Raw genomic sequence first — 27,725 nt, forward strand, 5'->3', positions numbered from 1 at the left:
CATCGGCTTGGGAACTGTCGACTCAACGCGATAGAATACAATGTATCCATCAAAGTGATGTAAAATTCTTCTTCCTCAAGACACTGCATAGAGCAATGTCATCAATGAAAAAGCAACACAGATGTGTGACCAGCAAAAATTGCCCCGCCGAGATTCCCGAAGGAAGCTCGTGAGAGCCCAGTACCGCGTTGTGCAATGCAGACCAGGCGCTCAGATTAACCCAATCTTTGAGCTGGGTAATCGCAAGAAGGTAAGTATGCAGGATTACCATAGGGAACCGAACAGAATAAATAGACAGCAGCACTTGGCACGCTAAAGATCACGTGACAAAACACAGACGCTTTAGAGAGGCTTTATGCTCGCTTAACGGCTAGACTCCGGGCGCTGGGTGGTGTCCGAGCTGTGAAGTTCTCTCACCCAAATCTTCTTCACTGCTTGTCATTGCATGCCATGACAGGCATGTTCCAGAGAAAGGTACGTTCAGCGCTCTCAATTTATACACCCCCTTTCCTATGATGATCCAAAACAACCTTAGAACCGTTGCGAATGACGCCTTCGGGCGGTTGACTTCACCATACCCTTTACTGAACCACCCTCTATCGCAACTTATTACAAAGCATTGTCAGCGACTTGTAGCTAACAAGACAAAGGAACCATGAGCCGCCCAGTCCTCAGCTTTCTCCGCCCATACCTTCACCAGGCTAGTCGCTCCGTTAAACCGGAACATGCTCGAGCGTACCTCGCTATTCAGCGGCGCTTTGCTCAGAGCCTAGCCGCCGATGCATACACAGGCCCGCATGACGTAGAGAAGCAGAAGCGCCTGGAGCACTTGGGCAAGGTAAAGCCGTTGGGCGACTACCACCCCAGGTTGGTTCACTCTGCGGATGCTCAAAACTTGTCGATACGCGACTTCAACGCCAAGTACGATGGCATCCAGGAGACGAAGGAGGACCTCGTGTCTGTGTTTGGTAGGGTGCACCACCCATGAGCACCATTCTGGTTCTGACAATGTCAGGAAGGGTGCGCTCCGTGCGGCTGCTCGGCTCCAAGTTGATGTTCCTCGACATTGAACGCGACACCCAGCGACTGCAAGTCATGGTGGAGCTCAAGAAGCTCACGCCGCAAGACGGCTTAGATGAGAACTTCAAGAGTTTCAAGAAAGTCGCCAGAATTGGCGATTGGGTGTGTAAGTAGATAAATTATTTAGCTTCAGATCAGACTCTGATTCCGCATAGCTATCAAAGGCAACCCTATGAAGACATCTACTGGACAGCTCTCTGTCCTTGCTCTTGATGTACCTCAAATCCTCGCACCATGCCTTCACCACCTCCCAGAGAGGATTGACGATGCCGAGACACTTGCCCGACGACCGCACATCCACGCGCTTACGAGCGACGAGCCTGGCGATGTCCTTCGATTGCGAGCGCTGATCTACGACTACGTGCGCACATACTTTATACAAAGTGGGTTTCTGGAAGTGGAGACTCCCATGTTCGACGTCAACGCTGGAGGTGCCATTGCGCGACCCTTCGAGACTGTCGCAAATGAAGTGTCCAACACCCCTGTACGGCTTAGGATAGCACCTGAGCTCAACCTCAAGCGGTTAATTGTTGGGGGGCAAGACAAGATCTTCGAGATCGGACGCGCCTTCCGAAACGAGGGTGTCGACAACACGCACAACCCAGAGTTCTCCACTTGCGAGTTCTACGAAGTTGGCGCGACCCTACCCACTGTCGTCGCCAGGACGGAGCAACTGGTACACGGACTCCATACCGCGATCGAGTCGCTGAGGCCGACGTACTTCCCTACCCTAGAGGCGCCGGAAGATATCGACTTCGCACAGCCCTTCGCTCAGCTTCCCTTCATACCCACCATCGAGCAAGCCTGCAGTCGTAAGCTGCCTGATCTATTATCACCGAACGCTTCCAAGGAGCTGCTTCAGCTATTTGACGACCTTGAACTCACCGTTCCGCCCAACCCCACACTTCCACGTCTTCTCGACACTCTTGCTGAGATATACATCGAGCCGCTCTGCAAGAACCCTACTTTCATCACTCAGCACCCTGAAGCGCTCTCTCCACTCTCAAAGTCGTATCTTGACGAGGCTACTGGACAACGCGTTGCATCTCGCGTGGAAATGTTTATCCATGGCCGCGAATACGTCAACGCATACGAAGAGGAAAATTCTCCGTTTGAACAGCGTCGCAAGTTCATGCAGCAGCGTGAGTTCCACCCCGAGGGTGAAGGCGCGATTGACGAAAGTTATCTCGAGGCGCTGGAGTGGGGTATGCCTCCCACAGGTGGTTGGGGTTGTGGGTTGGACAGATTGGTCATGCTGTTCGCCAGTAAGAAGAGGATAGCAGACGTGCTGCCTTTCGGTACATTGCGAAATGTTGTTAGCATCTCCAAGACGAAGTGAAGTGCTTCGATCTTTAATAGAGTAACTATCCGTGTAGCTCGCTCCCGCCACTGAGATGACTGAAACCGTGACGCTTGCCGCCCGCCGCTTACATTCTGCTATGCTCTTCTTGGTAGACTGTGTGCAAGGTGATGTGTGTCTATACCCGTATGTTCCAATATGTTTGATACAATGTTGCTCTTTTGCGGGTGTCTGATGCGAGACGAATTGTTCAGCTTCGCAGTTTTGGAGCCTGGTACGCTTAGACCCGAACATAAGGCACACGCAACCTACGCGTACCCACAATCGCACTTGTCCCACGCTACCCAATAACGCAGTGGATGCAGGAAACTCCCAATGGTTGTGTCGTGTTGCTTCATCGTTACAGTAGATGAGGGAGGCCTCAAGTATAGCCAGCCGCAGTCAGCATGGCTTGAGGCGTTGTTTCAGGCGCCCAGCAGCCCGCGGCTGCAGTCAACAGGCACCCGCTCCTTCACACGCTCGTCCTTTACGCTCGCCTCACAAACTTCGCGTAGTCTGCTTCTTACCAAGACATGTTCCGCTTCTGTTGATCGTCCTCATTGAGATCTTCCCCGAAGGTTCCCGTTTTCTGGGGTAATGCGCGTTGCGCATAGCGCGTACTGTACAACAACGCCCCGTGTTGATTAACATGTTTTGGGATGGGGCGAAATCTTGCAGATCTTCCTATACTTGAAGACGTCAGCCCTACTCCTACTGCGCTGCCCATCCCAAGACGTCAGCTTAGCAGGAAATACCATGTCGTCGCCGATTCCTAATCCCCAATGGCAGGGCTGGGAGACACATCGGCAACAGCAGTCGCCGCCGCAACAGCCAGTGTACCCATACAACCGATACTCGCAGGCCTCTTCGCCCAACCACTCATACTATGGACACTATGCGCCTGCGCCAGGGTCATATATTCAACCACACTACAGCGAAGATGCGCCAGCGCCTTTCATCGCAGAGCTGCCAGCGCCCTTGCCTCCAGCCCCTCCAACTACGACGTCTGAGGAGCAATTAAAGCAAGACGAGCTGCTCGCGCATAGGATGCAGCATTTGGAGGTGGAAGGGGTTCGAAAGAGATCGCTTAGTGCAGTAAGCCAACAGGAACGCCCTGCCAGTATGATGCCGCCCAGCTCCCAGCGTCTGTCACCACTCCTGCATCATCAGCGATCTGCGCAGGCTTTGCGATTACATTCAAAAAGCGTTTCATCCTTTGTCGACCAGAGACCAGTAAACATGGCACCAGTGACCACCCAGCTTGCGCCTCTACCTCTAGCGCATCAACACTCTGCACAATCGCTTCGACCTCACTCGAGAAGTGTCGGAGCGGCCGCTGAACCATGGAGTCCTGGATCGTTCGAACAAGCGCGAGATCCAAATCTGTTCAGCACCTTACCGGAAGTGGTTGTAGGGCAGCATCCGGATAAAGACTTCGAGTCACCGCTTGAGGATTTACCAATTCCAGTCTTGCTGGATCAGCAGCCCATGGAGCGACTACAACAACCCATAAAACGCCCATCAGTCGCACTAGAATCAATGTCGTTGCCCGGGTATCTCGAGCAGTACCGCCAAGCACCGTATCCGCCTCAATGGAACCTTCCACCCGTTGTTTCTACACTGCATGCTTATCAGGAAAGCAAACGGTCATCCGGGTCCAGCTGGCTGGACACGCCAGAGTCGTGTGCATGGAGAACAATACGCCCCTCTGAACATTCGCGTAATCCTGTTCCACCGGCGTTTACATTCAAATTCAAAAGCACGACTGGTAGCTTCCGTAGTCCCAAATTCTCGTGGACAATGACATGCCCCGAGGAGCCGACAGAGTCAGGAAAGAAGGTACCGAAATCACAGCAGACCGCATGGTCTTACGAACTGAAGCTGGACCCCAGGACCAATCTACGAAAGTCGGAAGTCTTACTCCAAGGTGGCCCAAACGCAAGATCCATTCTGACAACTTATGTGCATGCGCTCAACTACGACTCACTGCGCTTCATCGGTCCAGACGGACGCGCATATATGTGGGTTACAAGCACCAAGGTTTCCTCGATCCACGGTTCACGCTACGACACGCTGAGACATGCGCTCTTCGCCGCGATAGGGAACAATCCCGATCCGCTGTATGGTGGCATCGTGGCAGATCACTGCTTCTGGGATGGACATGTCGATTTAAGCGGAGGTTATGCTCCTGATGAATCTGTCTACATACGTCAGACGACTGTGGACCCGGCACTTGTCGTAGCGACGTTGCAGGTGATGAAAGAATGGGAAAAACACACACTCAGACAAGAGAAAAGGAAGAATTACAAAGCCTTTTCTGCGGCTGAAGAAGAAGCCCGGAGATGTGAACTTGGAGCCTCAAGCTATTGGCAAAAATGAGAGGTCTTACAACACCGGGCGCGTAAAGCCAAGCCTAACTCATCAACACCTGGTATCGAATTGGTGGAGACTCGCTAAGAAGTTACCGCGACGCGTCAGTGTAGGAAGACTTTCCAAGCTATACGTTTGGCTCCAGCCTCGTATTGCACTTCAACTGCGCTGGCGTGTAAATACCTTGCACCGCGTTGTTGAGCGGTGTGCGACTGTGGCTGTCTCGAACCGGAAGCTGTCTCAGGATGTGAAAGGGAACACTGGCACTACCGTATCTATTCTGCTACCTGTCAAGATGTTCACGAGCCCCGCTGGAGACAGTTTGAAGGAGCGGCTCGATGCGCTCGTTCGTGTTATTGTCTTTGCCGAGAGCTTCTATATAAAGGTTGGCACTGCGGATATGGAGGGCCGAAAGGCGACCCTCAAGGCGAGTTTTCGTGCATGGTTATCCATTGCGCATAGAAGCATCCTTGATTTGCTTGTATCTAGACGTCAATTTGTCGTCCGCCTCAAGATAGCTCAAGAGTGTCGCAGAACAATGCTGTGGTACTAATAACAACAACCCTGATATTTCACACAATGCATTTTGTGAAGACTACACAACTTACATGCTCAATGGAAGTATACGTGATCCTCCTATGTCTTCGTCTAGTCCTTTATCACTCTGAGACTCGGAAGTCTGCTCAGCCTCTGGACGCCATCAGCACCCTTGCGCCCAGATTACCATCCTGCAACTGATTCCGGTGATCAGTGAAAGCAGGATCTCGAATTTAGTTACGCGTCGACATCCTAATACATAAGCCAAACTCAATACCATGAGTTCTTCGGCTGCGCCTCGACATGCAAGCGCCTCTGGTAGACGGTTAACTCCTCCTCGGTTTGAAGAATTTGAATTGCCTTCGACCTTTGAGTCACTTACACCTTTGCGTCAATATACCTCTGCATCTGTTATAGAGGAGACAGAAAATGGAAATGACTACCTGGATGTCCTTGCAGAAGTTACTGACGCCGACGAAGTCTTGGCCGAGCAGTGGGAATCTGGAGCAACCGAACAGTCTACAACGACTCTGCTGAAGCGCATTGATTCCTTCGATTTCGTTACAGGAGGAGTCAATGAGCCATCATCGATAGCAAAGACCCGGACAATGTCGACCATCGCTACATTGGAGCCAGTCAAAGAAGACAAGCAGCCGGCCTGCGCTTCTTATTGCAGGGCTCCTGCGTATGTGGAGCTGCTCTTCGATGCAGAGACTCCATATGCCAGCGACGAAGATCTAGCCAACCGCAGTATGTTTACTACTGGCTCTTTGCCTGAGATAGCGACGTATCCGCTGATACATCATCAACAACGTTTGCTAACTCCAGATCTTCTCGATACCAATGATCTAAAACTTCAACCGTCCCTGGCAGTGCATGAATCACACGATCATGTATCAGTAGCCTCCGACTTCAACACTTCCCCGATCTTTCGCGAAGATCAATATACCATGCCTGAGCTTCCATGTAGCCGTCCAGGCCGGTCTTTGACACACCCATCCCTGTCGGCTACGGAGGGAGATGCAGCTACACAGGAGCGTTGGCAACTCGAGCACGACCCCGTCCTCCGATATGCTACTAGTCATTCGTTCCTTCCGGGACGGGATTCTCTTCGTAACATCACCACCTGCTCTTTAACTGTCGAATACGACCGCGATATCGAAGACCTCTATCGCGCAACTGCTTGCTTCCTTGGCGATTGCCATGATGGCGAGTGTACCTGTTTGGACAACAAGAGAGGTACTCGTCGTGTGCCAGGAGAAGATTTCGTTCTCGCTGACAAGTACGATGACTTCAGTCTATCGTCGAGGTATCCCACGGCAAAAGACATTTTTGAGCTCATAGACGAGCTAGTTGATGTGGGCATGTTCGACGTGGAAGATGACTTTGGGAACATCACGAAACAACCACCGGTCCTTTTAGACACTTCCTTCACCTCTTCACCAGATATGGACGCCTTTGTCGCATGCGGCCCGCTGCTGTACTCACCTACTTTGGACGATGTCTCAGATGTGTGTGACAGCGACAATGTCTCAGAGACATCGGAGACAAACGACCAATCAGGTTTGTCACCACCTCGGTACTCTGAAATAGCATATGTCGATGCTGAAACGCACAAATGCGTCGCATATACCGCTTTGAACCAATTATTATCGATGCAAGAAGACCGACCGCGTCCGGTGATTCACCGAGACATCCCCGATGATGAGGATTTCGACTCAGCTGAGCTGAAGGAACACAGCGGTCTCAATCTAGAAGATCAAGGCCACAAATCTCGGCTATCGCTACGAGAGGACCATTGTCCGAGCAAATTCTGGACTGATTTTACATCAGGCATTGGCCAACCACTAGCACCTCCACAGCCCAATCTTCAAAGCCAGTCAGCTGTGCGCCAAAAGTGTCTACCGTTTGGGCTGTATTCCGGCAATCTGTCTCACCACCAACGTCGCTTTCCACGGCTGACACTTGCTACTCAGCTCGTGCCTGCATCTGAGCCTTTGTCCACGGTCGACGAGGAACAGCCGTCTTGGCCCAGCCCGTCTTCCTCAGGAGACTCTATCGGCTTTGCTGATTACCGGGGGTTTGCGAAACCCCCTGAGGAGCGCCAACAAGGGTTCTCAGATAACGAAGACGAAGAAGAAAGGACCTATGTTGATCATGGCCTAGACGCGCCAGTGATGCCGAGCTCACCTCCACACCTCACATGCGAGGATATGTTCACTGATGTTGTTTGGGACAGCGCACCAGATCTCACACTCACTCAGCCTCATTGCGAACCACATGTAGCAGCTACGACAACCTCGCGTATACCTTCAGCCCCACTTCTCGAAGCGTTCGAGACTGAAGTTCATATTCGTCTCACGTTCATCTTCAGCTGCATGAACGATGGACGCTATGATGAGCTACCAGTTTTGTGCAATGACCTTCGCTGGACCTTGTGCGCTCTCGCGCATGATTATCCAGCTATGGCAGTATTGGACAGCCTAGGAGCAGCTGTAGAGATCCTAGCTGAGCGGATAATAGCCTCGACGCCTGCTTCGTAACTTGACACCCTAGAGCGTACGTTGACCTTAGATTACTTACTTTGCATATTTTAATCTTAATGTAAGCAGCAGACCTGCTAGGAGTTTCCTTGAACGAGACGGATGCGGACGACAGACAGAATGAAGCTGATGTAGGTGCTAAGAGTAGACAAACTGAGCGCCGCCCACCTTTAGTGAATCTTATCAAGTCAACCGTTACTGCCTCTTTTGTGATCAATAAGGACTGCAAAATTGGTGAAGTATCTGTGCCCCGTGTGTTCGGCATGCTGCAACGGTAGTGACTGTTCTCCGAAATTAGCGAGTGTGCTGTAGCCTCAGGCTGTTGCTTCTGCCTCTTGCGGGGACACCGGACCCGTCGTCATCGCTACCAGCCCAAGTCCTGATAGTGCCAAGCTGCCAAACCAAGCCCTGTACTGAGCCCAACATGCATTAATCTCACTGCTTCGCTGCACCTGGAGATAATAGTGCAGGTTTTACAACGCCTCTATCGCATTCCTGCTCTAGTGTGGTGACAGTCTGGCTGTAGTTCCCTCATGGGAGCTGGGTACCAACGGCCTGTTGCTGTGCGCTGGACAGTATCGAGACCTGGATCTAGAGCGATAGCCTAGTGTGGCTGGACCGCCATCCGATGCTAATAATGGCACTCTTCGGTGGAATGACCATGCTGATGCTCGTATCAGCGAAATATCGCATGACAGTGCGCTGAGTTGACAATGATCACGATATTTTACCCACGCCATGACGAAAACTGCGTCAGACCATATTCCTCTTGCGAACTCGGTGAAGGTACGCTGGTTTGAACATCCGGTTTGAGCTTATGATCAGCAAGATGTTCTCTTCCATTTTCGGTATGGATACAGATACATGGCCGTCTGGGCAAATCCGCTGTTTCGCCAAAAGATTATTGCGAATTTGCATCCGTTGCGATGAAGCTGGTCCTTCTAGCCATGAAGACGAAGTCAAACGTAAATGGCAGCGGGTGTGTTTGCGAACGGCCTATACGGCATCGCTGAGGCACCAGACAAGGTCCGCCGGTGCATTCGAATGTTCTGGTAACAGAAGTACCGAAATCTTGATCGTGCTCCCAGCTCAATCAAGGAACAACCGAAAACTCTGGGGCCTACATTGGCGCCAGATCTTCCGATTCGTACGTTTTATCATAGCGTAGTCTGCAGATCCGTGCAGGATTTTGTTGTCTGAGGTACTCTACTTGCTATGATCTGTGAGAAGCTTGAGAGAAATAAGCTTCCACCAGATTCAACAAAGAGCGGAGGCAAGTCGACTTGTGGGCACAACCAGCACTAATTCGATGTGTGATGTATGTGGCTGATATGCTATATAGCCGAGCCTTCCTAACAGCCCGGTATATTCCTGGAGGTAGTGATCCTAGTGGCTGTCGATTGGAAAATACGAGTAGCGTGGTGGAGGGGGGAGGCATTCGCCCAACCCAACGCTTGCATCTCGTGTCAGTGCGCACACGGCTCTACTCGCGCAGAGTACTGCAGGTTCAGTCACATAGCTTCATGGGACGCGGCATAGAACGTTTTCTGCCGCATTCGCTAGTGGGTATGACGGCCGACGCTCATGTGCATAGAGACTTGGGTCAGCGGTGCAACGTTCATGCCAGGTCGGACGCCACAGACCATCAGCGCATTGCTTGTCCTTCGCGTAGATAACCCTGGAGGGTAAAGCCGACATCTCGTAACTGCAAGTCAGCATATGTGGCGTCGCTGGCGATGGAGTGAGGAAGTATTGACTGCGCAATGAGGAAAGGCGATAATACAATACTCATCCGAATCACCGAGGGTCTGTTATCAAAGACCCGATTAGGTATAGCCTCCACGGTGGCTGGTAGTAGACATCTGGAAAATTCAGGCTCCGGCTCGTGGGTCGCCCGAGGCTACGGCCCTGGTGGATCTTCAGGAACGTGGCCGGCTATCTTTGGGAGCGGAACGTGGGTAGCGTAGCAACACCGGCAGTGTCTCCGAATGCGCGAAAGTCGCGAACGGCTGTTGTTGAGGTCTGACGGACGATGGGCTGGACTGAGATGAGGGTGATGCGATACGCGCTCCGGGTGCCGTGAGTGGATGACAGCCGCACACTAGTCCCGAAACAGCCAAAGCGTGGTGCAAATATAGCCCACAACGGTCGCTCATCCCGGCAGCGCCGGCATCACTGTGCGGTAGGGCTGTGCCTCTACTCGCTCAACCCCTGCGGGTTTTTCGCTGATGCTACTCTCGGGCTGCTCACGCTATCGACAGCTCGTACGTAGAGCGGAGCCCTTCACATAGCGAGATGTTACTTCGTGTTGACAAAGTGGAGACGGCATCGACGTCAGCCATCATGGAAGCGTATAGACTCTGGGGACTATGGTATATAACTTTCGTACCATCTCAACTATCATACTCATCCACCAACCATCACCTTCGCTTTCCTACAGTTTTCCTACACCAACACTCGCTACGGTGTCCTCACAAAAGCCTTCTAATACTTAATACCATCTCGACAACTTCCGGATCAATCACCCAGGACTCAAGTCAGCAATACCATCAAGATGCGTTACTCTTACGTTGCTGCTACCCTCGTCGGCTCGGCCTTGGCCATGCCTCAATACGGCTACTCAGCGGTTGTCCCCACTGGATACCAGCCTGCACCAACTTCTTCAAAGCCGTATGAAGCAGCATCCACTCCCAGTGCTTACCACGCCTCGACTCCCTCTTCCAAGCCGTACGAAGCGTCCACACCCAGCAGTGAGGTTCACTACCCAGCTAGCACACCGGTCTACGAGGCATCCACCCCTCCCGCTTACAGCGCATCCACTCCTGCCACAAGCTCATCGGTATACCATGCTTCGACTCCAGTCTACAGCGCGTCTGTCCCCGCCTACAGCGCTTCCAAGCCCGCTGAGAGCTCGTCGGTCTACCACGCCTCCACCCCTGTCTACAGCGCGTCTACTCCCATTTACAGCGCTTCCAAGCCAGCTGAGAGCTCGTCGGTTTACCACGCCTCCACCCCGGTCTACAGCGCGTCGACTCCTGCAGTGAGCTCGTCCGCATACCACGCCTCCACTCCAGTCTACAGCGCTTCTGTCCCCGTCTACAGTGCTTCCAAGCCTGCCGAGAGCACTCCGGTCTACCATGCTTCAACTCCCATCTACAGTGCCTCCAAGCCTGTCTACAGCGCATCTCACCCAGCCTACAGTGCCTCCACCCCCGTCTACCACGCCTCTTCCTACGGAACTGGTTACGTCAAGCCTACTCCTAAGCCTTCATCGGCTGTCGAGTACCCCCACAGCGACATCACGACCACGCTCACCTCCACCCACACAGCTTGGGTGCCATGCAGCACCTCTGTTGGCCACGGAGAGCACTCCAGCGTCATCTACTCAACCTACTTGACCCCAACCTACAACACTGTCACTGTGACATCGACCATCCACGGCTCGAAGCCCACATCCGACATGCCCGTTTACCCAGCTGAGACTCCTTCGGCCCACCAGCCCACTTACCCTGCTGGAACTCCTGAGGCTCCCAAGCCCACGCACCCAGCAGGCACTCCTGAGGCTCCCAAGCCATCCCACCCAGCCGAGACTCACCCCGCTGGAACTCCTGAGGCTCCCAAGCCAACCTACCCAGCAGGCACCCCCGAGGCCCCCAAGCCTACATACCCCGCTGGAACTCCCGAGGCCCCTAAGCCAACCTACGCTGTCGGTGTCCCTCCCGCTCCTCAGTGCCCTGCCCAGGTCACGGTCACCAAAACTGAGCACGTAGTCGAGACCAAGACCGTCACTGTCGGTGGAGCTTACACTCCCGGCCCAGCCCCTTCTGCCTACCCCGAGGGTATGAAGCCATCCACTCCTGCGGAGCACTACTCGGAGGCCCCTAAGCCATCAGAGTCCGGAAAGCCATACCCAGTCGGCCCCAAGCCTTCAGCTTCCACCAAACCCTACCCTGTTGGTCCCAAGCCTTCTTCTGAGGTCAAGCCTCCCTACCCTTCCTCCGGTAGCTCGATCCACTACAGTGCTTCGTCCGCGCCTTACCCGATCCACACTCCCTCCTCATCCAAGGCCTACCCCACCGAGTACCCTACCCCTTCGTCATCCACTAAGGAGTACCCGGCTGCCACCCCCTCTTCCTCCAAGGGCTACCCAGTTGCCACTCCCTCTTCTTCCACCAAGGAGTACCCAGCTGCTACCCCCTCCTCGTCTACTAAGGAGTACCCCGCTGCCACCCCTTCAAGCTCGGCGGCTCACTACCCCGTGAACACTCCTTCGTCCTCGAAGGTGACCCCCCAGCCCACCGGCTACGTCGCCTACCCCCACTACTAAGCTACTCGGGTAGCTTGAGCAGTTTCTCTTCACTCATCAAGCAAAGATTTTGGGCGGCCTAGGTGTTTTGACGGCAAAATCATTGCTGTAGCTCTTCTGTCTTGGAGCCTTCATTCCCTCGCCTTGTATAGCTCCAGCGTTTTAGTTCTGCTTTATCATGGTTTTCACGCGTTTGGATTTTCCTCTTCAACTGTTTATATTGAACGAACAACTGGTATAGAATGGTTACGACGGGTACGAGTTTAGTAGTAGTAGACAGAAATTATGACCAACTTTTGTCACTCCTTCAAATGTGCTTGCTCAGCTTTCCCCGTGAGTATTTTGTTAAGTGATTTCGAAGCATGTGCGACACCAACAAACAACTCTAGCACCCAATGACGTCGGCAAGACTACTCACACAATATTCCTCAGATACTAGCACTCGCTGGCGCAGAAGAGCCAACAACGCGCTTATGCACGTACAATCAATCTATGCAACCCCGTACTCGTGTTACCAGCGACGTTGCCGCATTCGGCAGTCTTCCCGCGCAATCGATAGTCTATCTCGTATCAGTGCGCGCGAACATTTCTTTCACATCGTCAACCCACGAACATGCATCGTGAAATGTGCGCATGATGGCTTTCGTCAAATCCTGCGATAAGACACTGCGGGTGACTCCGTATTTCTGGATATGAGACGAATGACCGACATTTGGCGCCGACATGCGTAAAACTTGCTCATCTCAGCAAGCTTTCATGTTGAGAGACTTGTTCGGCTAGTCGATGGAGCGGGATGACTGCATGCGATGGCCTGGATGGGCACTGTTCGTTGTCATAGGCTATCGCAAAGACTTGTACGTGCTAGGGTGTGGCCAATGCTCGTTGAAGTTTATCGGCTGGACGGCAAGTCTAGACAGACTCAACAAGTGTACTAGTAAGAAACAAACTAGGAGACGGCTTGAATTCATATTTCCTTCAGCGATCAAGATAGGCAGAAGGATCGAGGGTTATCAGTAAAAGACCTTTGTGGAGTAATGGGTTACGGCAGAAAGTGGAGAGGATGGCGCACTGAACGCCGTCGAGCGCGATAAGCGTTTGAGACGACTGGTAGAAGGGAGATGTAATTGCGTTGAGGCATCGGACTGGAATAATTGACCAGTCATCGTTTGGCTCATCCCCGTTCTTTCCGTCTCTTGCAAACTCAATATCAATGACACTGATGATGCCTACAAGCTTCCATCAGACGATAGATATGATGATTCCAGGTGGAAGTCTCCCACAAAGGGCGATCAACGATACCTCAGGTCGACGTCCTTTCGCGTCTTCGGTCCTAGACATGTAAAAGAGCTAGAGATAGCATCGAAATAGTGGTCCGTAAGTCCATGAGGATGCGACCAGTTGTGGTTTTGTTATACCGAGCGTGAGATGCTACGTCCAAGAAACAAACCAGAAAACTCGGCTTACACAGTCATTCTGGTGGGAACAAAGCGTTCACGTTCTGGATTATGGCGCGGAGATTGTGGTAAATTGATGGGCGACGAGGACTTATTCGATTGGAGAACCATCCCTATGGCCGGGTCCATGTGATTATCATATCGCCGCTCCGAGATCAGAACTACCCAGTGGATTCGTTGACACAGATACAAAGATAGTTGTGAGATGACTGTCTGAATGTTGCAAAGCTGAGGTCGTGAGGATGGAATGAAGCAACGGGGGCCTCCCATGTCGCCCGTGCGTCATCGCCACGATTTCCCCAGCCTCCGTTAGCGCCTTTTCGTCGCATCGTCACCGTCTCGACGCGCCAGATGTCGCCCTGAAGTGCGCAAATCCGGCGCGTCCATCTAGCGCAACCGCAGAATCAGCGCGAACATATCACGACATAACCGAAACATGGACGAGCCATCTTCACAACTCCATCTCGAGATTCGCGACGCCGTCGTTCGCGCGCTCGCAACGCGCCGGCCCATCCTCCACCACCTGAACGCCGACTCGTCTTGGCTTCTTCAGATACCGCGTCCAGCAAACGCCGTCAAACACGGGAGCCGGGTATACTACAATGTCTTGATAGATCCGTGGTTCGTCGGTGGACAGAGCGATGTCGCAAAATGGTTCAGCCAGCAATTCCACGCGACGGAGAGCGCCGTGAAGAGTATTGCCGAGGTGGAGGAGTTGGCACGACAGGTGGAGATAATGGCTGGAGGACTGCGACTAGGCAGAGGAAGAAGCAAAAAGAGGAAGGTGGAAGAGGTGGATGAGGAGAGTTATGTGGACTGTGTGGCTGTTAGCCATGAATTCACCGACCACTGCCATAAAGAGACGCTTCTAGAGGTGCATCGTGATGTACCCGTGCTCGCGACAGAGGTGTGTTCTCATACTACATAATGTAGGGTACTTTGGGCTAACAAGCATCGCAGCAAGCCGCCAACCTCATATCCTCCTGGAACCACTTCCGCACCGTAATCACAACACCCACCTTCGCCGACCACTCTGACTGGCACGACTACAGTCTCTCGCCGCTCCCCTCATGGCTCAGCATATCGCGTCTCACAGCGACGGGAGACTCTCTCTACCTCCACTCCGCGCTCCTGATAACCTTCGCCACGCATCCCTTCCTGTCGACAGCGACGCCTAAGAAGCGTCTCTCTACACTCAGTATAAATGGCGATGGAGCGGAAGAACTGTCGTCTAATATCAACGGCGAAGAAGCGGAATGTGTAATCTACACACCACACGGCATCCCCCACGAAGCCCTTGGCCCAATCGCTACAGCCGACCCACCACTACATACCCTCGCTTTCCTACACGGCCTCCACGATGTCTCTATATCCTCTGCCCAACAACTCAACCTCGGCGCGAAGAACGGCATTCTCGCACAACGCACACTCCGAGCAAAGTACTGGGTCGCAACACATGACGAAGTGAAGAAGGGAGGAGGCCTGATAAGTTGGTTCCTCCGCCGAAAGGTGTGGACAGTGGAAGACGCGTTGAAAGAAGCGAGAGCACAAGACGGGGATGTTTTTGAAGATGTGCACTTTCAGGGTATGAAGAATGGAGAGAGTAGGGTCTTGGAGTAATAGGAACCGTTTCTTTGGAGGGAAGGCGAGGATTGGCTGTAAGTAATTTGTTTTGGTCCCGAGTATATACCCAATTTCGCGAAGCAGGGCCGAATCAAAGGCATTTTCCAGATCATCGACGTATGCAACACACTCGCAGTACTCTTCCACCTCAACCTAGGGGAAAACTGAACAGATCTGCAAACCCAGGGAAGAACTGAATAGCTCTGCAGGCTACGTTTTTTTTGTAGTTACAGCCTACATCAACATAAAAACATGCAAAGTAGGAGATCTAACGTCGATGTAGGCTCTAGGTCTGTTCGGTTTTGTTCTTCTGTGAGGTCTTTCCACTGAATGAGGGGGTAATCACTACCGTGGGCTCAGATCAAAGTTGCTTCGCACAGCTCCGCAAGCTGGCCCCGGATCCCCTGCCTCCACTTCCCCTTTCGCTATCTTCTCTTCGAGGATTCTTCGTTCCTCGTTGAATCGATCTCTCTCTGCCATACGTTCGTTCTTAGTAGTCAGAGGTGGTAAAACACCAGGGAGTGGATTGAACCATTGTCTAGAGAAGGCATCAGCTTATTGTTACGTCATTCCGCAACACTGACTCTTTCGGCGTGTTTCTGCCGTCCACGCCACGGAAGCGGTCTTCAGTCGCCTGACTCCAGTCGTGTCGATCAAGGTACGCCTTCAATAGGAACGGTGACATGGGCTGTGCATCATAGACCTCTATGTCATTTGGCTCGTCATCCGGTCCTGGCATCCAACGAAGGGTCCTGCAGATGCCGTCACAGCCTATTTGGCGGAAGCACTTGAGATCTGCTGGGCGCTTCATCGTTGCGGAGAACTCGGCGAGCGCAGCTTTGCCCTTCGAAGGGTCTGCAGGGCCCGCTTCGTGGACGCCGGTCTTCTTTGGATGGGGTTGTGGCGTAGACATACTGATGTGTAGAAATATCGATGCTGTTGAACGCAGATATGAGGGGTGTTGCTATTGCGGCACAGGCGCACAATATGAGGGGAATGTGCTGACTACATTAAGTTAACAACTTGCGAAGTAGGTGACTAAACGTCGATGTAGGCTCTAGACCTGTTTGTTGATTTTCTTGTCCAAGGCAACAGCCATCTTGTAGAAGTCTCTAGGCAGCTTAACAGCGGACGAGCGCGAGCATGCGACAACGTAGGCTACCGTTTAATCTTCGCCCGCCCACACTTTCCTTGTTGTGCCGAGAACTTGTCAGTTTTTAGGGAGGCGGATAGATGCTGCATACCTAGGTAGCTGTTCAAGAGGGTACATACCGCAGTCTCGGCATGAATAACCACTCAATATACGTTTGAGTAATTGGTATCCAAATTCATCTTCACGACGGTTGCGAGATTGCACGTCATGGGTAAAACCATCTATCAGTTGTCCACAACGGGAATTCCAGGCCGAGAACTCGAAGTAGCTTCGTCTACGTGTGGTGTTAGGAGTGTGTATAGCACCACAGTCACACGTAGTCATGCACGTGAACGTCCCAAAAATGTGTTCAAAAGATAGCGCGACTAATGCGCTGATGCATATTAAGGAAGAAAGCTCATAGTATACTACATGAAGATCAAGATCCCATTTTTCCATCCATCGTCGCTTCGCATAAAAGAAAACAAATCAAGAGGGGCTCCTTGCCACCAACGCCATTACTATGCAATGCTCATCTCTCTGTGATGATGTTCCAACAAGCCCGAAGTAAAGGGGGAATGAAGAAGGTAGTCGCTGGGGGAAAAACAAACAATGTCGCCAATCTTGTGGGAATATATAGGTACACGTGTATGGAGGTGTCAACGGAAACAGGGGTAAGGTGAACAAACAAATGCAAACAAAGTGATCGAATCCGTGGATGCAGGTGATGAGCTAGACGCTCAACCCCACGGTTCGTAGAATGGGTATGAATGTCGACATGGACAAGGTCGCTTACTGCGATTTAGGTACACACTCTGTGTACTTCGCTGCGAGTTCCTGTGCGATCTCAGGCGTCTTGACTGCGTAAAGAACAGACTGGAGTCCGCCTTCCTTGGCAGGCTTGGTCGCCATGACCATCTTCTTGCTACCGCCAGTGACGGTGGCAGGCAGCGCAGGTAGGATCTGGTAGTTGACTGGGGTGGCACCGCTCGGGATGCGCACTCGCAGAGAGCATTTGCCCGTCTGCTTGTCCTTGAGGATCCAGAGCGGGCCCTTTGCGATGTTCGTCCAGCCCTTCTCTCCCTCCTGGTGTTTGGCGAGTACAACTTCGGTGTGGAAGACAATGTCGTAAGTGTTGAGCTCATCCTCAGTCAACTTGGTCAAGTCAATCTGTTCTTGCTTGCCGCCCTCTTCGTCATCCTCCGCTGCAGATGCGGCACTGGTATCGCCAGCTTCAGAGAGAGGCGTGTTTGCGCGCGAAGAGAATACAGACGAGGTCACGGAGTTACCGCCGGATGGAGCGAAAAGCGAAGATCCACCTGTGGACGGGGCGAAATTGAAGATCGAGCTGGGTGGTGGTTTCGCCGGCGTTGTGGAGAACTCGCCAGCACCAGGCGTAGCAGGTTGGAAGTTGAATTTGGGTGCAGTGTCCTTCTTCTCAGTAGCAGGAGCTCCGCCAAACTTGATCGGAGTACCCGCCTTGAAAGTCTGATCGCCGGCAAACGTGTCGGTCTTCGGCGGCGCGGTCTTGGATGCAGCACCGAAATCGAAGAACTGGAAAGGTTTGTTGGAAGGAGTGGTAGTACCGTTACTCTGTCCGAACAGAGAAGAGGCGCCACTGTTCTCCTTCTCTGCCTCGGAATCATTATCCCTGGTGATCCTTGAGAATAAGCTGCCCTTGGAACTTGACTCCTGCTGATTGTGCTGTTGGGTATCTTCGGATTCGGTCTCCGATGCATCGACGGAGCGCTTCGGAGGCGAAGGCGGCTCTGCTGACCCAGCATTGTCTTGTTGTTGGTCGTCGTCATCCGACTCTTCCTGGTTGCTGGAAGAAGGACCTGATAGGTGGCCGAAGATGTTGGGGGATGATGCTTGCGACGTGGAGGCATTGAAAACCGATTGACTGCCTGTAGACGGCGCCGGGCTGGGAGCTTTGGGAGTGGAAACTCCGCTCTTAGGCTTCAAAAGTCCAGTGAACGGGTTCTCCTTGGGTGAAGTGCTTCCAGAACTACCAGGTATCACAAATTTGGTCGAGGCAGCAATCTCCTTCTCTTTAGCGAGACGCTCAGCCTCCGCCTTGTCGTACCTGGCAGACCACTCATCCTTGGTCTCATCATCTGAGTCGTAGTCCTCGTCCATAGCCTTCCTCTTGCGTTCTGCGGCGAGTTCCTCGTAAGTCTTCGCGGTCTTAGTGAACTGAGCCATAAAGCCGCCTGCCGGAGCACTGCCGAAGTTCGGCTTGAAACCAGCAGAACCTGATGTACTGGTGGAGGAAGCACCGAAGCTTGGCTTGAAGCCAGACGAGGCTGCCGAAGTTTCTGCACCGTTAGTGGTGGGAACTGAGGGCTTGAAACCGAAACTGGGAGTCGATGCAGCTGGCTGCGAGGGCTCGGTGGCGGGCTTTTCAGCTGTCTTTGGGGCGAACAGGCTTGTCGATGACGCTGGCGCAGGTGTGGAGGGCTTGTTTCCGATCGCCTTGGCAAACATGTTTGATGTCGCCGTGGCTGGGGCACTGAGCTTCGGTGTAGAAGCCGAGAGCTGCGGAGTCGGACCAGCAGGTGCTTCCGTCGCACGAGCTCGCTTGGAAGGGGATGGATCGCGGACTTCGTGGCTGTCATCGTTGACCTTGCGCTTCGTGGACAAGCTTGATTCATTGCCGGTGATACCTCGTCCGGCTGCACGTTGCTTCTTCACGTTGTCGATCTTCTTCTTAATGTCGACCGCATGCTGGTAGTGCCAAAGCGACACGCTTGACCAGTCTGCCGTGGGAGGAAGGTTGCTCAGCTGTTGTCGGTACTTTTCGTTCAACATTTGCAGTTGAGCAGTCAGATCGGATATCTGCTTCAGTAGACCGTCGCTGGTCTGCGCGCGAACGGCACCTGGAACAGCCCAGTCTTTGGGAACGTGCACCTTGGGAACCTTGGGCATCTCAGGTGTCTGCGATTCTCCCCTCGACTCGGAGGTAGTACCGTTGAAAATCGATGTGGCCGGCGCAGGGGAGGGTTGCGAGGGTTCCTTCGAAGCGCTGAACAAGTTGGGACGATCTGTCGAAGGTTTGGGCAAGGAGGCAAAGGGGTTGGAAGCCCCAGGTGCAGCCTTGGGTGTTTCTGATGCCGATGTCGATGCAGGGGGGAAGCTTGACTGTGGCTTTTTGAACAAATTGCTGGAATTGTTGTTCTCGGGCTGGAACGTTTGGGAGAAGAGACCAGAGCTGGTTTTGGGCTGAGCAGCAGTGAACATGCCGCCTTGCGACTTCTCCACGTCGGCTGTCTTCGCTGGCTGTGGTGTGCTGAACGGCTGGAATAGACTTGACTTTGGCGCTTCGGGAGCCTTCACTGTTGCTGCGCCCGCATCCTTGTTGGCACCAAATATGCTGAAACCTGAACTGCTTCCTGTAGTGGTAGGTGTGTCGGCTGGCTTGGGAAGTGCCGCGAACGGGTTGGACTTGGGGGTATCGGCAGAAAGGCTGCTGCCAGACTCTTCAGGCTTCTTGAGGCTGCTGAACAGGTTTGTGGGTGCAGCTGCTCCAGAAGACGTGTTTTCGGCGGTCGGGAGGTTTGCGAACGGATTGCTGGACGGAGCAGAACCAAAGAGGTTTGTCGGGGGGGCGCTTGACGTCGTGCTGTCAGACTTCTGTGTATTCGCGCCGAAGTTGAATAGATTCGACGCAGGAGCGGTGGCCGTCGCATTTGGCGTGCCTTGCGCGCTCGTACTCAAGCCTCCAAAGAAGTTGTTCTGCTTCGGCGTTTCCGAGGTACCCTCCGTCTTCTGTGCGTTGGAACCGAAACCACCAAACATGTTGTTCTGAGGCGCAGCCGCCTGCTTGGAGGCATCTTCCTTCTGCGCATTGGCACCAAAGCCGCCGAACGTGCTTGGTTGTGAAGGCGCCGTAGATTGTGTTGAGTTGCCAAATCCGCTGAAGATACCGCTCGTCGCCGGCGTGCTCGTGGTGTTCGAGGCTGTCGTCGTTGCGGCACCGAATGTGAAGGGTGTGGATGCGGGAGCGGCGGTGCTCGTAGCGTTTGGGGCGCCGCTGGTGGTGCCAAACATGCCACCGGGGGCAGCACTCGATGTGCCAAACATGCCACCTGAGGTCGCAGCGCTAGATGTACCAAACATCCCGCCGGAAGAAGCGGCGGTGGATGTACCGAACATGCCTCCTGATGATGGTGCAGCACTCGACGTTCCAAACATGCCTCCAGTAGGCGCAGCGCTGGACGACCCAAACATACCGCCTGTGGGAGCTGAACTGGTAGTGCCGAACATACCGCCTGATGAGGCTGCGCTTGTGGTGTTGTTCTGGCCTAGGCCGCCAAAGGGATTACTTTGCGCCTGGTCGTTGTTGCCAAACATGGACGATCCGCCAAATGCGGGCGCAGGCGTGCTGCCATTGGTCGCGGGTCCCGAGTTGGCCGTCGCGAATGGGTTTGCACCTCCAGCTGTGAAGTTGAAGCCCGCAGACGAGGGCGGTGTAGGGTTGAAGCCTGTGCCCTGGTTGCTTCCTCCGAACGCTGGAAAAGACGAGGCAGCGAAGTTGTTGCTCGGGGCAGCGGACTGCGCGGGTGGGAAGCTGTTGGTCGCGCCGCCGCCGAAGGCATTGCCGCCACCGAAGCCGTTCGCGCCGTTGCTCGCGGGGGCGGGTGTTGAGGCGCCGAAGCCAAAGGCGTTTTGTTGTGGTGCGCCAAAGTTCGCGCTCTGTGATAGACCCTGGTGAGCGCGTGCGTTAGCAAAGGCCTGCATCCTGCGTTGCAACTCGCGTCGCCCTTTCGGGGTGTGGCGGCTGGTCGACATGCTTGCGCAGCCGTCGAGGGTGCGGTGGGGAGTGTGGTGTTGTGGTTGGGGTACTCACGGAGGTGGCGCCTGCTGGTCGTCGGGCTTTCGCGGTCTTGATTCTGGGGACAAAGAGTCAGCACGCGACGGACAAAGCGCATCGTGACTAGAGAGGTCTGGGATAGACTCCAAGCGATGACTGGTGAGGGTGACTTACTTGCGGGCTGCCAGCTGTGCTGCCGTCGCCTTCTGGGGTACATCCGCGACTTCATCGCGATCGTCGTAGGGGTTTTCGGGCCTCCCCTGGTCAAAAATGTTGCCCCGCTTATTGGACGACATGGTCGCGATCACTCGAGGAGTCTAAAAGTGATGGATGCGGTCGGTGGCTGGTTGGGATGGTTATAACTCCATGGGACGCGCGTGGTGGATGAAGATGGTGCTGAGATGTTTTTGATGTTGGTAGGGAAGTTGCGACCCGTGCTCGACGTCAGGGTGGGCCTTGTCCATTGCCCAGCAACGCCGCGACTTTCTCTCACCCTGACAGCAAACTAGCCAGAGCATAGCAACACCGCATACAAAGGACTAACTATGGCGCTTCTACTTCCATGCGCATATTCACAAACTCTTACCACTACATGTTCTCTCACTCATATCCAACGCCTCTTGTCGGGTAAAGCCATGACCTGCCTTGCAGCACTATCGAATACAAATTTTCGATGAGCCTGAACCAATTCAGACGCTGACTACTCTCGAGCACATTCGTCATCTTCTCGATGCTCGAAACGCGTCCAATATTGTGGCACCGCGTTGAATGGTAGCGCATCACGTTGTGACACAACTAAGAAAAGAAGGTTGTCAAGAATGCATTACACGCATCATTCTGACATGAATTCGATAGGTCATAAGGCGTTTTTCCTCGTGATCGTATCCTACAAGGTGATGTCTTTCCAATGTGATACATCGTTGATGGCGGAACGCGTGCTGGCTCCCGATATGCGTAGCGTGAAGGTTCCAAGATTTCAAGGTGCATGCTGTTGGTGCAAGACCGGCCAGAGGAATCACAGTTTTTGCCCGTATGGGTGTTGTCATACATACTTGACTCTCAAAATCGAGGAACGGTGCACGTGTGGTATCGCTTGAAAGTGTTAGAGAGGAGATGGTTGGACAAGAGTGAGGGGTAAAAGATGTGTTTCATCCCAGGGTGTTTCAGGCGGGCCGCGGTGAAGAGCGCGCACATGAGGAGGTACTCGAGGGCTTTTGTGGGCCAGGCCTTCTCTCGTCACATGCATACTGCGTTGATAACAGCCTTGAATGTCTGATGTGGCTTGGACTAGGACCAGGTTGAGTACTGCGGGGTAAGAGTATCGTGAGATATCAGCCAATTCCACGATGGGCGGAGCACTTGCATGGCTGAGTCGTGCGGGCTATGAGAATCTAGGTCAGCTTCAGCTTTGCAGCATCTCCGCGCCGCGAATCGACTCGTGGCCTCTAGTGACGAAGTGCTGCGCGTTCTGAGCTGCTGTGCCACTAGATTGCGCGGTGTTGATGCGCGACGGGGCATACGGGGCGGGGCGAAAGAGGAGCGAGATGGAGGTAGCGGTACGGAAAGCGCTGAGGCATATCGTCGGACGGCACGGTAGCACTCTATCCCGTGGCTCACGAGCGGTGAGGCTCTCCCAGCCAGTCATATTGCTATCTCGTTCCAAGCAGGCGGCGATTCCGCTTCAGCCGGTCTCCTCTCCTAGGTGTACCTCCACCATCCTGCATCTACTAGAGAAGACGCTCACGGCAGCGAGCGCATATAAGCACCCAGGCCCCTAAACGCCGTGGGCGTCTGCGTCTCGAGGTGATGCTCCTCTTATCACCCCCGGCAACATAAATCTCTCACCTACTCTCCCACCGCCTAGCCGTCTAGGCGCTTAGAGCTGGGGCCGGCTGCCTTGATCTGAGCGTTCGCAGCTAGTCGGACCAGTCCACGGGTTCCAGCAACCAAGAAACCAAGGAAGCGTCTGCCGGCTAGAGAGGAAACCGCCGTCTTGTCTACGCCATCGCTACCCCGGATCCCGCGCACGAGTTGACACCTTCGTTTCGTCACCATTTTGTGGGCGCTTGACAGCCGCGGAACCATCGGAAGATTGCCGCCAGTCCTGGTCCTGACGTTGGCTTGGTGATATGCTATTGCGTGCAACAACCACCTGCGCCGATCTCTCCTGGTCTACTTACAGCGTACTTTGACATGCGCCGATAACACGCGCGAGCACTCACTCCGCCCACGATGTCCAACCGGCATGCGCGTCTCCATAAACGAGGCTACTCAGCCTCCGCTGTATCGAGTCCGCGCCCTCTGAGCCCCGTTGCTGACTACGATGTCGTTACCTTTAACCGTTCAGACACGCCCAAGGTCTACGAAGAATCTTGGATAGAGACACAACGCCCCATGCCGTCTGCGACTTCCTCCCACCAGCTCAAGATCAAGCCTTACCTGCGCAAGCTCTCGTCCAAGGAGACCAGCGGGCTCGATCTATCACGCCCTGCTGCCGAGAACGACCTCACCGGTCTGGGTATTTCAGAATATGGCGCCCACTCACGGTCCATATCCGATGTTTCTTTTTCGCCCGTCAACGGCCGCCACAGACACAATCGCTCCACATCCAACACCTCGCAGTTCTCCTCGTCGTCTGGTCTGCAGCGGCCGACGCCCCTGCCTGCCATCCGCCAGACTCCGCAGCCATACACACCGCCAATAGCCCACTCGTCGCCGCCATCAATTCTCGGGAGCGAGCACGAGGGCGATGATATCATGTCGGACGACGAGTTCCGCTTGAGACAAAACGCGTATGAACCCGCGCGCAGATCCGGTTCCATCTCCTCGGCACAGGGAACATCCCTACGCATCCACACCAACAACTCGTCCACCCGCCTTGCTGGCAGCTACTCCCAGTCGTCCGTCTCGCTCACCTCTCCGATTGCCCAACCCAGGGCGCGTGGTGACACGCTCAAGTCCATCGACACCACCTCGCCCAGTTCGCGTACCTCCTTCGATCAGACCTACCGCTTTATCCGCGGCGGCCGTGACTCCCCCGTAGACCCAGCCTCGAGAGCTGCCTCCATTCGTGCTGCGCGACAGAAGTTCGAGGAGGAGCAGCGAGCCAAGGAGCGAAAGTACGAAAAGGTGGCACACAAGCAGCAGGAACGCGACTACCGCAAGCAGCAGAAGAAGGAGGATCACCAACGTCGCAAGTCAGAGACGCTCGACCGATCAGAGATAAACCGCACGCGCACTGTATCCACCGACTATGAGAAGACGCCACGACCCTCGATAGCCGGACGCCCTTCAGTGGGTGGACGCCAATATTCAGACCACCGTGAGGCACACTCCAACTCGCTGCCAAAGCTTGTGGCAACCGTCGACCCCGAGAAAGCAGCCGTCTTTTCCTCTACGCCCAAAGTCACCAAAAGCCGAGCTGCGAAGGGTACGTGGCAGCGTTTCGTAATCTGGCTCAAGACTCGACTGCTGCGCATGTCTGGAAAGTAGGCCGCATGCACCGCCACAGACACGCGCAGCGGATGTGGGCAACCTAGCCGCGTAAGCAGTCGCCTTAGGTGCCACCCCGCTACCTCTAACCCCGATGCCCTACACACCCCTCTCACTTGGCCCGACACTTGAGCAGATTGGTTTTGCATCTTATCCTTATACCCCATTCTTTCTTGCATATATTCTTTCGTGTTTTTAGCATGGCGTTTGGTTTGGGATTACGGCCTTTTTCATGATACATGCTCCTCCCATGCTTATGCTATACATCTTGCGAGCATCTTCAGAGACTTAGCATTCTCCCTTTGGGCGCATTGGTAGAGATTTGCTTTGCTTACTTGCTTTTCACCATATCTTACACACTCATCACTTGGACATGCACAGGCGTTGGATACGCTCTGGGTACCTCTCTCAAGGCCAGCACTATGTGTCTGGCGGCGTTGCGAGAATTTGGGTACGGCGACTGGGTTTGCTTTCGGTATAACACGCTCTGGTATCGACCATCGAGCTTCTCAAATGCATTCTATCCTTATCGAATCTTTATCGACTACATGTGATGCTTGCTTTTGTTCGCATGTCGTAATTTGACAGGCTTACACGTGATGACGCATCTTTTCTAACAGATCCCGATGTCGTGATATCTGCCAGTAATTGCTCAGTATGAGATTACGCATGAACGCTTCTCCACAACCACATAGAATGCTCATCACTAGTTGCGACATGCATAGAGAACTCTTGGCGGTCTCTTAAGTCCGGGATTTACCCGCGCAGCATCATCGTTCAGCTCACATGCAAAGCTTTCCCCGCTTTTGTCGCATCGACGCCTACGACATGAATCACCGTTAATTCTAGTCGCAATGCCTCTACGAAGCCTGCCACGAGGCTCATTCGCCGTAAGAGGCGCAACGGGAGGAGCGCTATGGCGGACTTGCGGAGCTGGTGCGGGAGTCGGAAGAATAACGCAGAGGCGATGGGCGAGCGAAAGGAAACCGATGGGCCGGGAGGACGAAAAGCCATTCTACCTGCAACTCAATGAGAGTATCTACGAGCGTGTACAGAAAGAGAAGGCCGAGCAGATCCAGATCCAGTCATTACAGCAAAGAACGGCAAGAGGACAATTCTTTGCGACGGTGTTTGGTACCAACAGTTCATACACCCTATTTTTCGCATATACTAACAGTTGAGTAGCATGTCTTATGACCGCAAGCATCGGCTACTACTATGGCCAGATGATGCCTCCGATCGCAGACACGAGTTCGACCGCACCACTCGAGACCTTCAATCCTCCTAAGCATAACATCTCAGAGGCAAACATGGAAGCAGCGTGGACAGACTTCCGCGACATTGTCGGAAAGGAAAATCTTACACTGGATCCCAACGATTTAGAGTCGCACAGCGGATCATCGTGGTCTTCGCATCCCTCTCAGCCGGGCGATGTGCCATTCTGCGTCGTGAAGCCAGGCAGCACACAAGAAGTCAGCGCGATCATGAAGGTCTGCCACGAACGCAAGATACCAGTCACTCCGTACAGCGGAGGTACAAGCTTAGAGGGTCACTTCGCAGCAACAAAGGGTGGCATTTGCATCGACTTCAGCCGCATGGACAAGATTATAAAGCTACACAAGGACGATATGGACGTCGTGGTTCAACCAGCAGTGGGTTGGGAACTCTTGAACGAAGAGCTTTCGAGAGAAGGTCTTTTCTTCCCTCCCGATCCAGGTCCAGGCGCAATGATCGGCGGCATGGTCGGGACAGGGTGCTCCGGTACCAACGCATACCGTTATGGCACAATGAAGGACTGGGTCGTATCGCTCACTGTAGTCCTGGCTGATGGAACTGTCATCAAGACGCGACAACGGCCGCGAAAGTCTTCCGCTGGATACGACCTTACGCGCATGTTCATCGGTAGCGAAGGCACGTTAGGTCTCGTCACAGAAGCTACGCTGAAAGTCATTGTAAAGCCACAACACACCAGTGTAGCCGTATGCGCGTTTCCATCCATCCGCGCAGCAGCAGATTGCGTCTTCAAGGTCGTTGGCGCTGGCGTACCTATCGCTGCCATTGAGATACTCGATGATGTTCAGATGCAATGTATAAACGACGCGGGACAAACTTCCAAGACCTGGAAGAACGCCCCAACACTCTTCTTCAAGTTCGCCGGCACTCAAAGCTCCGTCAAGGAACAAATTAGCCAGGTGCAAGGTCTTGCCAAGAAGACCGGATCAGTAAGCTTTGAGTTCGCCAAGTCCGAACAAGAGAAGGAGGACCTATGGCAAGCGCGGAAGGAAGCACTCTGGAGCGTAATGGCCAAGGGCGAGGGCAACCCAGACATGGCTGTCTGGACCACAGACGTCGCCGTCCCGATATCCAAGCTGCCACAAATCATCGAAGAGACCAAGGAGAAGATTCGACAGAGTGGACTACTCGCCAGTATCGTAGGACATGTTGGAGACGGAAACTTCCACTGTAGGTCTATGCGTGCATCCTCATCTTATGACTCTTTCGCTTACATATCATCCTAGCCATCATCCTCTACAACCGTAACCAGGACTTCGACAAAGCCTCCCACCTCGTCCACGAAATGGTCAGGCGCGCTATCGAACTCGAAGGTACAGCCACAGGTGAACATGGCGTCGGCCTCGTCAAGAGAGACTACCTACCACACGAAGTGGGTCAAACTACGGTGGACGCAATGAGGCAGCTCAAGAAGGCATTCGATCCTCTTTGCTTACTCAACTGCGATAAAGTTGTTCGGGCGACGCTGCCCAAGCAGGGTGAAGTCGCTGAGTGGTAAGGTGTATGGCCATAAGATCAATTTCCTGTAGGAATACACTTTTCAAGGAGGTCTGCACACTCCGCTTTGTATGCGATTATGTATTACTACTTCTTCTCCAGCCTCAGTCATGTGCTTTCTCATACTTGCACACTAAACAAACATCCCATACACCCAATACCCAGGGTTCCTCCACGCTCCGTTAAGCCACACTTGCCCCTCTTCATGCTTCCATCCCAGTTTCTTGAAGCCAACTTTCTCCAGTA

General features: G+C 53.6%; 7 protein-coding genes across 7 annotated transcripts; 5 read left to right on the forward strand and 2 right to left on the reverse strand.

Moving 5' to 3' along the window:
* Window positions 1-655: 655 nt before the first annotated feature.
* Window positions 656-2,419, forward strand: J4E87_002356 (uncharacterized protein; the record flags this gene model as incomplete). The annotated part of the gene is made up of 3 exons (XM_049373993.1): window positions 656-968; window positions 1,016-1,186; window positions 1,236-2,419. 3 exons carry the CDS (start codon window positions 656-658, stop codon window positions 2,417-2,419), a joined length of 1,668 nt encoding a protein of 555 aa, XP_049236133.1.
* Window positions 2,420-10,423: 8,004 nt separating this feature from the next.
* Window positions 10,424-12,196, forward strand: J4E87_002357 (uncharacterized protein; the record flags this gene model as incomplete). The annotated part of the gene is made up of 1 exon (XM_049373994.1): window positions 10,424-12,196. The coding sequence occupies one exon, from the start codon at window positions 10,424-10,426 to the stop codon at window positions 12,194-12,196; it is 1,773 nt and encodes a 590-aa protein (XP_049236134.1).
* Window positions 12,197-14,065: 1,869 nt separating this feature from the next.
* On the forward strand, window positions 14,066-15,249 carry J4E87_002358 (uncharacterized protein; the record flags this gene model as incomplete). The annotated part of the gene is made up of 2 exons (XM_049373995.1): window positions 14,066-14,536; window positions 14,590-15,249. The coding sequence occupies 2 exons, from the start codon at window positions 14,066-14,068 to the stop codon at window positions 15,247-15,249; spliced, it is 1,131 nt and encodes a 376-aa protein (XP_049236135.1).
* Window positions 15,250-15,597: 348 nt separating this feature from the next.
* J4E87_002359 (uncharacterized protein) lies at window positions 15,598-16,165 on the reverse strand (the record flags this gene model as incomplete). The annotated part of the gene is made up of 2 exons (XM_049373996.1): window positions 15,598-15,790; window positions 15,837-16,165. 2 exons carry the CDS (start codon window positions 16,163-16,165, stop codon window positions 15,598-15,600), a joined length of 522 nt encoding a protein of 173 aa, XP_049236136.1.
* Window positions 16,166-17,176: 1,011 nt separating this feature from the next.
* On the reverse strand, window positions 17,177-21,493 carry J4E87_002360 (uncharacterized protein; the record flags this gene model as incomplete). Its single annotated transcript, XM_049373997.1, has 3 exons — window positions 17,177-21,091; window positions 21,234-21,276; window positions 21,372-21,493. The coding sequence occupies 3 exons, from the start codon at window positions 21,491-21,493 to the stop codon at window positions 17,177-17,179; spliced, it is 4,080 nt and encodes a 1,359-aa protein (XP_049236137.1).
* Window positions 21,494-23,429: 1,936 nt separating this feature from the next.
* Window positions 23,430-24,689, forward strand: J4E87_002361 (uncharacterized protein; the record flags this gene model as incomplete). The annotated part of the gene is made up of 1 exon (XM_049373998.1): window positions 23,430-24,689. The coding sequence occupies one exon, from the start codon at window positions 23,430-23,432 to the stop codon at window positions 24,687-24,689; it is 1,260 nt and encodes a 419-aa protein (XP_049236138.1).
* An 854-nt stretch (window positions 24,690-25,543) lies between these two features.
* Window positions 25,544-27,480, forward strand: J4E87_002362 (uncharacterized protein; the record flags this gene model as incomplete). Its single annotated transcript, XM_049373999.1, has 3 exons — window positions 25,544-25,823; window positions 25,875-27,152; window positions 27,209-27,480. 3 exons carry the CDS (start codon window positions 25,544-25,546, stop codon window positions 27,478-27,480), a joined length of 1,830 nt encoding a protein of 609 aa, XP_049236139.1.
* Window positions 27,481-27,725: the final 245 nt, after the last annotated feature.

The sequence above is a fragment of the Alternaria ethzedia genome (genome assembly GCF_023757985.1).
Source record: "Alternaria ethzedia strain BMP 0044 chromosome Unknown scaffold_4, whole genome shotgun sequence".
NCBI classification, from domain to species: Eukaryota; Fungi; Ascomycota; class Dothideomycetes; order Pleosporales; family Pleosporaceae; genus Alternaria; species Alternaria ethzedia.